The 13,710-nt window shown below is 44.2% G+C and overlaps 1 protein-coding gene across 4 annotated transcripts in view; it reads left to right on the top strand.

Annotated features, from left to right (window-relative positions):
- The window catches only part of APTX (aprataxin), a 40,705-nt gene that overhangs the window by 15,300 nt on the left and 11,695 nt on the right, over positions 1-13,710 (top strand). For all 4 annotated transcript variants that reach the window (XM_032786283.2, XM_032786281.2, XM_032786279.2 and 1 more), the window contains exons 2-5: positions 1,039-1,175; positions 3,407-3,453; positions 7,417-7,752; positions 9,684-9,743. In XM_032786283.2, the coding sequence (XP_032642174.1) occupies positions 1,046-1,175; positions 3,407-3,453; positions 7,417-7,752; positions 9,684-9,743 (573 nt within the window). In that variant the 5' untranslated portion in view covers positions 1,039-1,045. The remainder of the gene's footprint in view (positions 1-1,038; positions 1,176-3,406; positions 3,454-7,416; positions 7,753-9,683; positions 9,744-13,710) is intronic.

Below are 13,710 nucleotides of genomic sequence, written 5' to 3'. Positions count from 1 at the left end.
GCCCTCCTTTCCCTCTGTCGGAGTAGCCGGCAAGAAGGAACTGAAGGGCAGCTGGGTCGGCAGGGGTATATATCCGGCACCATAGCGGGGCCACTCCAGGGGGCGCCCTGCCGACCCACCGAGTGTTGCTAGGGTAAAAATCTTCCGACGAACGAGCACGCGGTGCGCGCACACCTAACTGGAATGGATATGAGCAACACATCTCGAAGAACAACAGTTACAAAGGTGAGTAACTGTCTTTTCTCTATAGAAGTCTAATTTTAGCAACCGGTTCTTGGGAACTGGTGGGAACCGGCTCCGGCTCACCACTGGGGTCACCCAATGAGTGATTTAGTGAAGTGATTCTGAGTCAGAGGTCTAGGGGCCCTTCGGGGGTGAGGCTGCCAAGCAGGGCCGGCGTTAGACTTGCTGTGACTCAGGGCAGAAAACTGAAGCCCCGTTGCCTGAGGCTGAGGCCCTGAGCCCTGCCACTTGGGCCTGAAGTCAAAGTCTGAGCAGTTTAGCTTCTGGGGCCCCCTGTGGCATGGGGCCCCGGGCAGTTGCCCTTCTTGCTACTCCCTAATACTGGCCCTGGATTTTATATGCAGAAAAAAAGTAATTGTGGCACCAGTGGTCCATGGAGTTTTTATAGCATGGCGGGGGTGGGGAGGAGAGGGGGCTCAGAAAGAAAAAGATTGAGAACCCCTGATTTAGTGGGAATAGAACCCAGGAATTCCAAGTCTCCTGTCATGGTCCCTAGTGGAGATGCAGCTTACACTGGCATAAGGAGATATTTTGTTAATATAGTGAACCACTTCTAAGAATGACACAGGTTATATCAGCAAAAGGGCTGTTTTGCCAGCATAGCTGCCTCTTCAACGTGTATTGTGTGTTTTATTTTGTTTTTTCTATGTTAAAACGGGGCCAGCAAAACTCTGTAGTGTAGACCTGGCCCAAGAGTGGCTTTTTTTCCCAGCTGATGTAAAATAAACCTGAAAAATTCTCATAATCCCTATCTGAATGAAATCCTGTCAGACAATCTCCTCTTGTTTTTTTCAGAGCAATAATGCAGGTGTGCTGGCTAGTGAGGAAAGATAAATGCTGTCAGCGAATCAAACTGCCACACTTAAAAACAGTAGTGATAGGACGTGGCCCAGAGACGGAGATAACAGACAAGAAGTGTTCACGGCAACAAGGTAAGTTACAGCTTCAGTTTACAGATGACAACCCAGCAGTTCCAAAAATAGTGTAAGAAACCTGTGAGGTACAAGTATAAAAATTCTGTGATGGTGTCATGTCAGATTGTGAGATTCATTTTGTTCTTCTGTTTGGTTACATTATTTTGATAGACTGTAAACTCTAAAGCCCAGCTGGCAGTGATTGAGGTTTAATCTTACGTTTAAGGATTAGGCAGTTCAGGTGGGAACTACAGCTTCTCTCTGAAAACCAAAACAGGCATCTCTCTGGCTTGCTGTGTAATCATCAGTCATGGGGCTCCAATCCAGTGGGTCTTCTAGCCACAGAAGATCTCTGCTCTCTAGGTAGAGCTGCTTACCTATTATAGCAGCAAAGAAGCCTGTGGTACCTTATAGACTAACAGAGGTTCTGGAGCATGAGCTTTCGTAGGTGAATACGAATTCACCTACGAAAGCTCATGCTCCAAGACCTTTGTTAGTCTATAAGGTACCACAGGATTCTTTGCTGCTTTTACAGATCCAGACTAACACAGCTACCCCTCTGATACTTACCTATTATAGCTATTCTGTTCTCTTTATAGGAGCTTGCAAAGGGCCGTATAATCTGACAGGCATGAGGGAACATGGCGTTTCTGCCACCAGGAGGAGTAGAAATTGATCTTTGTAAAACAGTTTTATACATAGTCTGTTGAAAACCTGTAAACTCATATAGAACTGATAGATGGTGGAGAGTATCAGGGGGTAGCTGTGTTAATCTGGATCTGTGAAAGCAGCAAAGAGTCCTGTGGCACCTTATAGACTAACAGACATATTGGAGCATGAGCTTGGAGCCACGAAAGTTCATGCTCCAATATGTCTGTTAGTCTATAAGATGCCACAGGACTCTTTGCTGCTTTTATGGATGGTGGAGAGTGTTTTGAGTTTGACATTCTCTCCAGGTTCCAGTGAATTTGATTTTTATATATTGTTCATCTTCCTAGAAGTGCCAGTATGTGCATTTCATAAATTGAAAAGTAACTATAGGCATTTTGTAGCAAGGGTAGCAGTCTCTGTTAAATTCTATAGAACAGTGGTTCTCAAACTAGGGTGGCCGCTTGTTCAGGGAAAGCCCCTGGCAGGTGGGGCTGGTTTGTTTACCTGCTGCATCTGCAGGTTCGGCCGATCGCGGCTCCATTGGCCGCAGTTCACCGCTCCAGACCAATGGGGGCTGCGGGAAGGGCGGCCAGCACGTCCCTTGGCCCATGCCGCTTCCTGCAGCCCCCATTGGCCTGGAGTGGCAAGTCACAGCCAGTGGGAGCCACGCTTGGCGGATCCTGCGGACAGGGTAGGTAAACAAACTGGCCCAGCCTGCCAGGGGCTTTCCCTGAACAAGCAGTGGCCCTAGTTTGAGAACCACTGCTATAGAACTCTATAAAAGGTTCTGTAGTGAGTATATGATTTAGTCATAGTTTCCTTTGTATCATATCCTCTAGTACAACTATAAAATACCAAGTGGTGCTAGCTGCAATTTTTTTAAAGAAGCTCTGTCGAATATTTTGACAACCAAGCTTAGCTCTTTGAAAAATCTATAAAATCTTATGAGAGAGGATGCTTGGGATGACTCCAATTTATTTCCTCCTTTGTTCAGGCACATCAGTCAATTGCTTATGACTGGAATCATTATACAGGTGTGAGTCAAAAAACTTTATGGTTTATAAGCCACATGTGAGCGCTGGAACTTTAGGAAGGCCAATGCTGGGAAACTTTATTTCATGTGCATTAATAGAAATCCCATTGATAAGGCAGGACAGTCGTTAAGTAGTATCATTGTAATTTCTAGCAATCTGCTGTGTAGATGCTTGTAATTTTGTCTAGGGAGAAGAATATTAGCAATACACGTTGACACAACTTTAATACAGAAATCTGGGATTTCAGAAAATGTGAACTCAAAATGAGGTCGGTGCTGTGTTTAAGCTGCATACAGTTTTAATATACCTGTCAAGGCATCTAAATAGATGTGTTGACTCTCTCAGTATTATTTATTAATTGTAAATTAACTAAATAAACTGAAGGAGTGAGTTCAGTTAGGATCTATATTTCTGTCTTCACCCATTTGATGAAAGCTAATAGGAACATACATTGTGGGCCAGATCCCCCCCTGAATTTGGCATCAGTAGAGCTGTGCCAATTTACTCCAGCAGTCTGACTCCTATATTTAAGTAATTCTCTGATGCTTTGTTTCTTCTTTTCAGTGCAGCTAAAAGCGGACTGTAATAAAGGGTATGTCAAGATCAAACAGGTATGTTCATTTATGGATGTCCAGTATTACTTTTATTTACTGAGGGTTGTCATTATGCTTGTCGCTTTACAAAACGTGGCAGATGACACAACCCATCACAGAGCTTGTAATCTAAAATGTCCAGACACTGGAGAAGGGGTCAGTCAGGGAGTTTAGCGGATAAGCTAGTGCTGTAATACTTCTTCTGTATGCTGCAGTGGGAGGGCTGTTTCACTCCTCTTTCTTACACCGGGTAACATCCTAGAAGATAGCTAGTATTTATGTCTGGTCCAGATTTAACATTTAGGTGGTTGTGGCTACGTTGCTTGGGGTGTGAGGAATCCACACCCTTGAGAACTGTAGCTATGCCAACCTAACTGCGGATGTAGATGCAGCTAGGTCAACGGAAGAATGCTTCCATTAACCTAGCTACTGTTGCTCAGGGAGATGGTGCTAATACAGTGATGGAAAAACCCCATCTGTTACTGGAGGGCTGTGTCTCGTTATGGCATTGCTGTGGTGCTATAGTCCTGTGGTGTAGACGTGGCCTAAGATTTCTGCTGCTGCTCATGTTGCCCCTCCACCCCCATTGCTGGGGCCTGGGGGTGGCCTGTCTGGGCTGTCTAGACTGGGAGAAAAGGTAGTGTTTTTTAATTAACACAATTTAAAACGCTATTTAGCATCCAGGGTAGACAGGGTTTAACACCTTTACTAGGTTCCTCCTCCAGGGTTAGCAGATATATTTAATAAATCAGCCTGTTTTCCTAGCCTTGACAAGGCCTCTCTGTTTGTCCTCATTTCTGGGTACGTTACTCATCATAGTACCTGATCATCTTGGGAGTTATCCTTGCAGTCCCATCTAACACTTGACTGTTAGGGGTAGAGTTGGGATCAAAAATCTTATTTTATTCAGGCCATCTAATGGTAATTAACTTTGTCACAACTAATTTGTGTCCAAATTAGACTGCTGACCTACCAGAGATAGAGACTGGCTTTTCACAGAAATCACTACACTGCTGTACTACAGGTCCAGAAAGCACCACTGCAGTCTCACTGAGCTTGATTAGAAACAAATCTTTCTTCCAAAGACCCCAGCTGCTTGATAAATGTTTTACACCTGGCTGCAAACTATATTCAGTGAAACCCCTAAGGGATCAGCAATCACTGGTTGCCTCGTGAGTAAGCTTTAATTACAGTTTAAATATAACTGTACAAGGAACATTGGGAACACTGTGACTGTATTCAGTTGCCGCTGAAGATGGCACTTAGTGCAAGTTTCAGTGTATACGAGGATTGCTTCTGGCCTGAATGAAGTGCAGTGCTAGGGTGTCAGGGAGTAGCCTTTAAACAGCACATGGTTCAGGATGGAAAGTGAAGAAAATTTTATTCAGCATAAAGCATTATTCAAAAAGCAGCAGAAAATTTAGGGCATTATAATTCAGCAGAATATCCTGGGATTCCGGTTAAAACCTCTACTCATGCAAAGTGCCTGGTGCTTCAAGTCATAGTGCCATTGTGTGGACCTTGCAGATATCCAACAGGAACTCTGCTAAAGAGAAACCTGGAGGCAGTGTTTAGAGGCTGAATCTGGTTTTGTCCAGTGTTGATTGTATAATTAATTAAAAGCATTTCATGGAAGCAGGGAATCCAGTTCCTCAAGAATACAAGTAGCTCAACCTCAAGTGAACTTGACTGTAGTATAGTCTTCTCCAAGAGCTGACCCCTCTCTGTTTTGTCCCGCTCTCCCCCAGCAATGCTGGGGTATTGGTTATAACTAAGGCTACGGTTATGTTATGGAGGTCACGGAGCCTGTGACTTCCATTGACCTCCGTGACATTTTCTGTCCTGGGGCTGGAGCTCCCAGCCAGCCCCGCCCCTGCAACTCCCAGTCCCTGCCTTGGTGCGGAACCCTGCAGCTGTCCAGCTGCAGCAGAGGGCTGGGGGACCCCGCCATGGTGGGACCCAGCAGCTGCCCCACTGTGGCAGGCAGTGGGGTTTCCCTGGAGCTCTCACACAACACAGCAGTGGGTGCTGACCCTGCCTACCCCTTTTGTCAGGGCTATTTTTAGTGAAAGTCAGGGGCAGGTCACGGGCATCCGTGAATTTTTATTTATTGCCTGTGACCTGTCCATGACTTTTATTAAAAATAACCGTGACAAAAACAGCCGTAGTTATAACCAACTTGGAGAGGACAATGCTACCTCTAGAGCCACCAGCAGAGCTTCTGGAAGCACTTGAGTTTTCAAAAGAAGAAACAGACAAGGATTATATAGATTTGTAAATAGCTATGAAGGAAAAGGTAGGTCAGAGTTTCAGTTTAACTCACTTTGTGAGTGTACCTTTAATAGGGCATCTGTAAAGAGCATTGCTGAGTTTGGTGATATATGCCAGCAATGCCCCTCTGCTATGTACATTGGCCAAAAGAATAAATGGACACAAATCTGACATCAGGAATTATAACATTAAAAAACCAGTAGGAGAACATTTCAACCTCCCTGGTCACTCAATAACAGACTTAAAAGTGGCAATTCTTCAAAAAAACAAAACAAAACAAAACTTCAAAAACAAACTCCAATGTGAAACTGCAGAACTGGAATTAATTTGCAAACTGGACACCATCAAATTAGGCCTGAATAAAGACTGGGAGTGGATGGGTCATTAAAAAAACTAATTTTACCATACTAATTTCCCCTCCTGTTACTTACACCTTCTTGTCAGCTGTTCGAAATGGCCACCGTCATTACCACTACAAAAGTGATTTTTTCTTCCCTTGGTATTCTACTGTTAATTGAATTGTCTCGTTAGACTGACTCCCACTTGGTAATGCAAGTCCCATCTTTTCATGTACTACGGATATATATACACCTGCTACTGTATTTTCTACTCCATGCATCTGATGAAGTGGGTTGTAGCCCACAAAAGCTTATGCCCAAATAAGTGTGTTAGTCTCTAAGGTGTCATGAGGACTCATTGTTACATTTTTTCATTGTGTTTTATTTGAAATATTTGTAACATGAGGTTCAGTTCTGCCCATGGCATTACTTCTGCATTAGGCCTGCCATAGCTGTTCTCACACATATTTGGAATGGCAAACTCTTCTCACAGAGCTAGTCACCAATGAAATAAACCAGCTTATGCTAAGAATTTTCCAAAGATGCCATGCAGTTGGAGCACAGTAAGAAGACAAATATCACTATAAAGGAGACTGATCAGAAAGTACAATTATTTGAAACCAAGATGCTGGTTTCTGGTGCTGAATATCTGAGTCAGACTTGATGCAGCTGCTATTTATTTATTTTCCAAGCACTTAAAAGTATGCCAAAGGCCTTAATACCCAGGTGAAGACACATCTCGATTCTGCAGCCAGTATCCCTAACATGAACCCTGTACCCATGTGGAACTGACCTCATTGGGGTCATGGGCTCCATGGCAGTGTGAGGTCACAGCCAGTACAATTAATGTGGACCCTGTACCAATGTGGGACCAGCTCCATTGAGGTCACGGGGGCCTCATGGCAAGGCAGGGTCACAACCAGCTCCACCAACCTGTACCCATGTAGGATCCCAGTGTGGCTGCATGTTTTGGTGGGGTCACAGCCAGTGCCACCAACCCAGGCCCCAGTGGGGTACAGGGCTTCATGGTGGTATGCGATCCCAGCCAGCTCTGCTAACACAGACCCTATTCCCATGTGGGATCCCATTAGGCTCATTAGGGCTTCATGCTGGTGCAGGGTTTGCTCTAGCGGTTCTGATTGCAGGATGAGGCTCTAAATCTATACCTCCAACTCCAATTTTTGATTTGCATTAAAATGGGCCAGTATGTGGAGCAGGGTGGAGGAGATGCCATGTACTCTTCTCTCTCTGCATTGCAGGGACAGGGCTGCCCTAGAACAGTTTGGAGTAGTTGGGTTTTAGTATATCTGAATTTGGGGACTATACTTGTATGCCAGTTCCTACATTGTGCTTTTTTTCTGATTATCCAAAGTTGGGAGTTAACCCAGCCAGTGTTGACTTGGTGGATATTGGCAAGGATGAAGAAGTGAAGTTGAAGCCAGGACAGGTTCTACATCTTGTGAATAAACTTTACCCCTATACTATACAATTCTTGGATGTCACAGAGGTGTCTGGCGCACGAGCAGAAGGGAAGACAAAAACGAACAAGAGGCCATACATAGACTCTGGGAATAGTAACATGAAAAACATGTCTGAAAAAAGTATGAAAATGGAGCAACCAGACTTGCAAGATGGTAGTTCAAGCTGCAAGCCAAACAATACCAGTAGTTCTTCCTCCTCTCCTCATGACAGCTCTTCCAACCACAAGGTGAGCAGTAGAATACCCTGCCCTAGCACGCCCATCATTGCCAGCACTGGTGGAGCTGCACTGGTGCTACAGCAATTGTGGGAGAACATCAAAAACTCTTCCATATAGACTGAGCCTCAGTGTAGTCAGTCAACTCAGCTGACTGTAGAGCAGAAACCAGTTCTACTCGAATGACTCCTGTTCACATGGAAAACCCAACATAACTTTGGGGGAGCAAGCTGAATTCCCTTCTGGCTTGTACATCAGCCACAGAATTGCTAACTAAGCCTTCGATCCTACAGTCTGATCTACGTGGGCTGACCCCTGCTGAAATCAGTGGGGCTTCACATGGGTGCACACAGCTGCCTGCAGCAGACTGCGAGATCAGGGCTTTGGTTGTAGCTGCAAAGAATCTTGTTGGTGGGTGATGATGTGAGCCAGAAGAGCTCAGCTAGGAAATCCATTGTTTGACTTGGAAACAGAGGAGATTTGACCTGGAAATAGCAAGTGGGAACCAATGAAACCCCTTGATCTTTTCCCAATCACTTTTCAGGGTAGCACACTTAAGCGTCCATCACATACCAAAAAACTATGTTAAAAGAATGGGAATTTGTCCCTGCCTCTACCCACTCATGGAAACCAAACTTTCCAGAGGTTGCCACTAACTCTGTGTTCCTCGTTTTCCGTGTGCCATACTTGGGGCCTGTTTTTTTTCCTCCACAAGACCTGAGCACTCCTGCGTGCAGGAGCACAGGGCTGGGACACAGGGAGTCCTGTGTTGTTCTAATCTTGGCTTTGATACTCATTAACTCTGTGGCCTTGCGCTAATCACTTTGCCTTTGTTTCAGTTTCTCCATCCATAAAATAGACACAGTGGTTCTCAAACTGTGGGTTGGGACCCCAAAGTGGGTCCTGAACCAATTTTAATGGGGTCACCAGGTCTGGCATTAGACTTGCTGAAGCCCGAGCCCCACCACCTGGGGCAGCTAGGCTCAGGCTTTGGCTTTGTCCCCCTGCCCAGGGCAGCAGGACTCAGGTGGGCTCAGGCTTCCGTCCCCCATCCTGGGATTGTGTAGTAATTTTTGTTGTCAGAAGGGGGTTGTGCTGCAATTAAGTTTGAGAACCTCTGAGAGAGTAGTAATGCTTACACACTTGCCTCATGAGGGGGTTATGAAGGCTAACTTGTTATATCTGTTCCATGTTTTGAATATATAGAGTGCTATACAATGTTACATATTCAGGGAAAAAAATCAGGCCCCAAGTGTCTCAAACAGGGCACCCAGTCATTGAGAGACCCAAAGCTAGTAGAGGCTTTTGCTGACATTGGTGTAATCTCCCAGTGCCTGAGCACTGTCTGTTTAAAAACACACAACTCACCCACCCTAAACCCGTATTGTCGTTGAAGCTAAATGTATTAATGTGTGTGAGGTTAAGCTGTTATGGTGATGGGTGCAATAGAAATGAAATTAAAGTGTTGCATTCGGTAGAGGGTTTGAATGGTGGCATAGAGCAGGGCCTGGGGTCATCCACTGAATGAGAAAGATACAAAGAAATATTAATGGCTGCCTTGTTCCCAGAGCACCATCCACCCTGTGCATTGAACGATGCGGAGTCCTGTAGAAATATGGCCTGTGATCATACAGTTAAGGGCTGTGTCATCATGCAGATGTATAAGAGGGCCAAACTAAAGTTGCCTGGGTAACTCTAATTCTGGAATTTCCCAACTGAAAATGTTTTACTTTGCAAACTTTACTTTAAAAAAAATGGTTAAAAATAAATTATTTCCTGGGTTTTTTAAAAAAGAAAATACCATTTTAACACAGGTATGTATTTGTATCAGCAAAGCAATGGAGTTACAGTAAAAATTATTTGAAAACTTCAGATTCTGCTTCAATTTCATTAGATTTTTTTTTAAATTTCTTCTAAAAGTGCCTATTCTATTTATACTCTAGGAACATTTAGGACATTGGAGTCAAGGTCTGAAGATCGCTATGCAAGACCCAAAAATGCAGGTGGGAATGATCCACACTATACTTTGAATAATTTACCAATCCACATTCAATGAGCATCCCATTCAGAATGCTGTTGAGCCAAGTGCATGTTAAAATTACCAAATGTGCATGTACTGTATGTATATCAACTTGTTTTCTAGATGCATTAGTCCTGTTCCATCAGGCCAGCAGGAAACCTCTATAACCTTGGAGAGCCATTGTTAATATGATGCTCCCCAATTGCTTTTCTTAACACCTTTGGTTCAGGAAAAGTAGATTGTGACCCAATTAACAAAAGAGAGTGTGGGTAGAATTTCATGGAATCCAAGAACGCTGTGACAGTCGTGTCCCTAGCACTCGATTTTCCTCTGTTATGGTCACTTGGTTTCATGTATAGCTTTGTGCATAAAGCATGTATCACTTGTTTCAACATCTGGATCCCAAAAAATAAATCTGAAATGCAATCACAATACCATGCTTAGAGCAGGTACTTATGAGACCCAGGGACTAATTAGGAGAGGTCATCAGGCTGTTAGTTGACCAGTTGTCTCCTGGGTCCTCCGAGGTCCTGGACCCACACTGGCTGGTGAAGAAATAAGACACTGTATTAGTGTTGTAAATTTTATTGAAACACAAAAACTAACAAAAATAAAACCAAGAAAGCTTAGCTTAGCTTCGAGTCTAAAAAGATGGATCTCATTTTTGTTATAAAGCTATCAGATTGATAACTGGAATGTTTAAGTATCACAATACTGAACCTGTTGCCCAATGTCTGAACCAGTCTCTCTTCAAACTTCAGGTCTTATGTGGTGGTGGCTATCCTCCTTCCCCCCGAGATATCAAAAGCACTCTGCTATAGTCTGCAAGATAATAAGTGGAAGTTTGACTACTCTTATTAGCTGAAACAACAGATGATGATCTTGAGTCTCAGAACACACTTTGAGTAATTACACAATAAGTAATTTTATGAGATGGAGACTGGAATCTCCATCTTGATGGAGGAAAATTACTCTAGCAAGATGAAATCTAGGTAGCCCCCTGGCCTCTAAGTGTGCAAGAGGGTGAAGATCCAGTATTTCTGAGCCTGTTCTTAGACAATAATTTGCTCATATCCCAGCCAACCATAAACAAATGCCTGAGTGGGGGGAGGGATAGTTCAGTGGTTTGAGCATTGGCTTGCTAAACCCAGGGTTGTGAGTTCAACCCTTGAGAGAGCCACTTAGGGATCTGGGACAAAAATTAGTACTTGGTCCTGCTAGTGAAGGCAGGGGACTGGACTTGATGACCTTTCAAGGTCCCTTCCAGTTCTAGGAGATAGGTATATCTCCAATTATTAAATTTTTTAGTGGGTGAGTAGTTGGACTTTGCACTAGGTGCTGAAGTTCAACCAACTTAGGAATGCCAGCAAGGTGGGTGAGATCAGGTGAAAGACAATCTTGGTGGAAGGTCTTTGGAAGACAGTGGCTTCCTGCTTCTTCTGAGACCTTTCCAGCTGAATTACCTGGTGTTGCTCCTATCATTAGACCAGAGAAGGAAAGGGCTGGCTGGGACTGACTGGTGCCTTTCTGCTAAAAGGAGTTGGAGGTGGGTATTTCCCAAATTATTATGGAATACAGCATAAGAGAGCGCTGCTAGGATCATAGCAGCTTTAGTTTGGGCTCACTTATTCTAGTATTTGGCCCTCTTGATATTACATAAGTTTCCCCTCACTTTGCTGTTCTGAGCCAGAGAGACTTTGCCAAACAGACTTGGATCTTGACCCCCTTTGGTTATATGATTCTACTGCATCAAGAGATTGAGTTCTAGTACAAGCTTGGATAGTTTGTTCTTGGATTGCTTACCTCACAAATGCAAGTCTTTTTCCATATAGAAGACAACTTGCCACCGTCCAGTCTTTTGGCAATGCATGATGGGGCCAAAGCGAGTCAGTTGGGATGACTAGAAGCATGGGGTCAACTTCTCAGTTTGCAACTGTCTCCATCCCATAATGTGATCTATATCCCATGATTTTTGCGTTTTTTTTTTTTTTCCCCTTCAAAATCCCACAAACCCACGTGGCCTGGAGCCTGCATAGCTCTGCACTTCTGTCATGACTGTTGCAAGAACAGGGTGCAACATTCTGCAGTATTTGCGGAGCTGAAAGAAGAGATGCAGGGAACATTATGATTCCTTGGAGGACAGATTGCTGTGGGACATAGCAAGACCCGATTCTAGGTTGTTGTTGGTCACGGAGCAGCTGCAAGATGGTAGAATGCTGGTTCTGGGCCTCAGAAACAAGAACTAACTGGTGGGATCACATTATTATGCAGGTTTGAGATAATGAGCAATAGCTGCAGATCTTTAGGATGTACAAGGCCACATTCCTGGATGTGTGTCCCAAGCGTGTCCCAGTCCTCCAGTGCAGGGACATTAAAATGAGAGCTGCACCAACAGTGGAGAAATGAGTGGCGATCGCACTGTGGAAACTTGCAACGCTGGATTGCTACCAATCAACTGGGAATCAATTTGAAGTCAGGAAATCTACCGCAGGGGCTGTTGTCATGCAAGTGTGCAGGACTGACTCTCTGCAACGTGTAAGACGTAGTGGATTGATTTGCACCTGTGGGGTTCCTGAACTGCCATGGAGCAATAGACTGCACGCATATCCCTTTTTGGCACTGGCCCACCTTGCTACAGAGTACATCAACAGAAAGGGCGTACTTTTCTACGGTTATGAAAGTGTTGATGGATCACTGGGGATGCTTCATCTACATCAGTGTGGTGGACTGGTCACGGAAGGTGCATGACACTCACATCTTTAAGAACCCAGGACTGTTCCGAAAGTTGCAAGCAAGGACTTTCTTTCTCAACATTGGTGATGTTGAAATGCTGATAGTGATCCTGGGCAACTCAGTCTACCCCTTCTTCCCATGTTCATGAAGCTGTACAATGGGCACCTTGACAGCACCAAGGAGTACTTCAGCTACTGGCTCAGGAAGTGCAGAATGACAGTCAAATGTGCTTTTCGTCATTTGAAGGGTTGCTAGCGTTGTTTACTCACAAGATTTAACCTCAATGAGAAAAATATCCCAATGGTCATAATAGCCTGCAGTGTCCTGCATAATATCTGAAGCAAAGAGGGAAAACTTTCCATGGGGTGGAGGGCAGAGGTGGAGCATATGGCTACTGAATCTGAACTGCCAGACGCAAGGCCATTAAAAGAGCTCAGCGTGAAGCTATACAGTTCAGGGAAGCTATGAAAGAACATTGTAACTGTGAGCCAGAGTAGCATACAGCATAGTGGTCTGCTACACCTGGCTCTGCTCTTTTGCAGCCCACTATGAATCGTGGTAAATGCGCTGTGTGTGTATACAGAAATATAACATTGTTAATGCATCCTTCGATTTTGTTTGTGAATGATCTTCTGAGTTGTGTGACACTGCACAGTAACAAGTAGTTGGATGCTTTCAAGAACTGCTGAGTGCCAGCCAGTATATGTCGAGAACTAATAAAGAAGAATTTTTTGTTCCGAGTAATAGAATTTTATTCTGTAACAGAATCTGCTTTGGTTCAGGACAGCGTTTAAGACTTCGCTGTCTGGACAGGCTATTGAATAAAGGACCAGCAGCCTAACTTCTCCAAGGCTATGTCTTCCACAGCTTCGTTTTCAGTGGTAGCAGATGACAGAACAAGGAGCAATGGTCTCAAGTTGCCGTGGGGGAGGTCTAGGTTGGATATTAGGAAAAACTTTTTTTTCACTAGGAGGGTGGTGAAGCACTGGAATGGGTTACGTTGGGAGGTGTTGGAATCTCCTTCTGTCATAAACAGATAGTAGGAGTTAATAGAACAGAAGTACTTTATATCTCTTTTGACTGTAAAGGGTTATCATGTTCAGTAAGCCTGGCTGTCACCTGACCAGAGAACCAATCAGAGGACAGGATACTTTCAAATCTTGAGGGAGGGAAGTTTTTGTGTGTGCTGTTAGAATTTGGTGGTTGTTCACTCTGGG

The sequence above is a fragment of the Chelonoidis abingdonii genome, chromosome 6 (assembly GCF_003597395.2).
Source record: "Chelonoidis abingdonii isolate Lonesome George chromosome 6, CheloAbing_2.0, whole genome shotgun sequence".
Taxonomy (NCBI): Eukaryota; Metazoa; Chordata; order Testudines; family Testudinidae; genus Chelonoidis; species Chelonoidis abingdonii.
The sequence above is the reverse complement of the archived record's forward strand: the minus strand, read 5'-3'. Positions and strand labels throughout refer to the sequence as shown.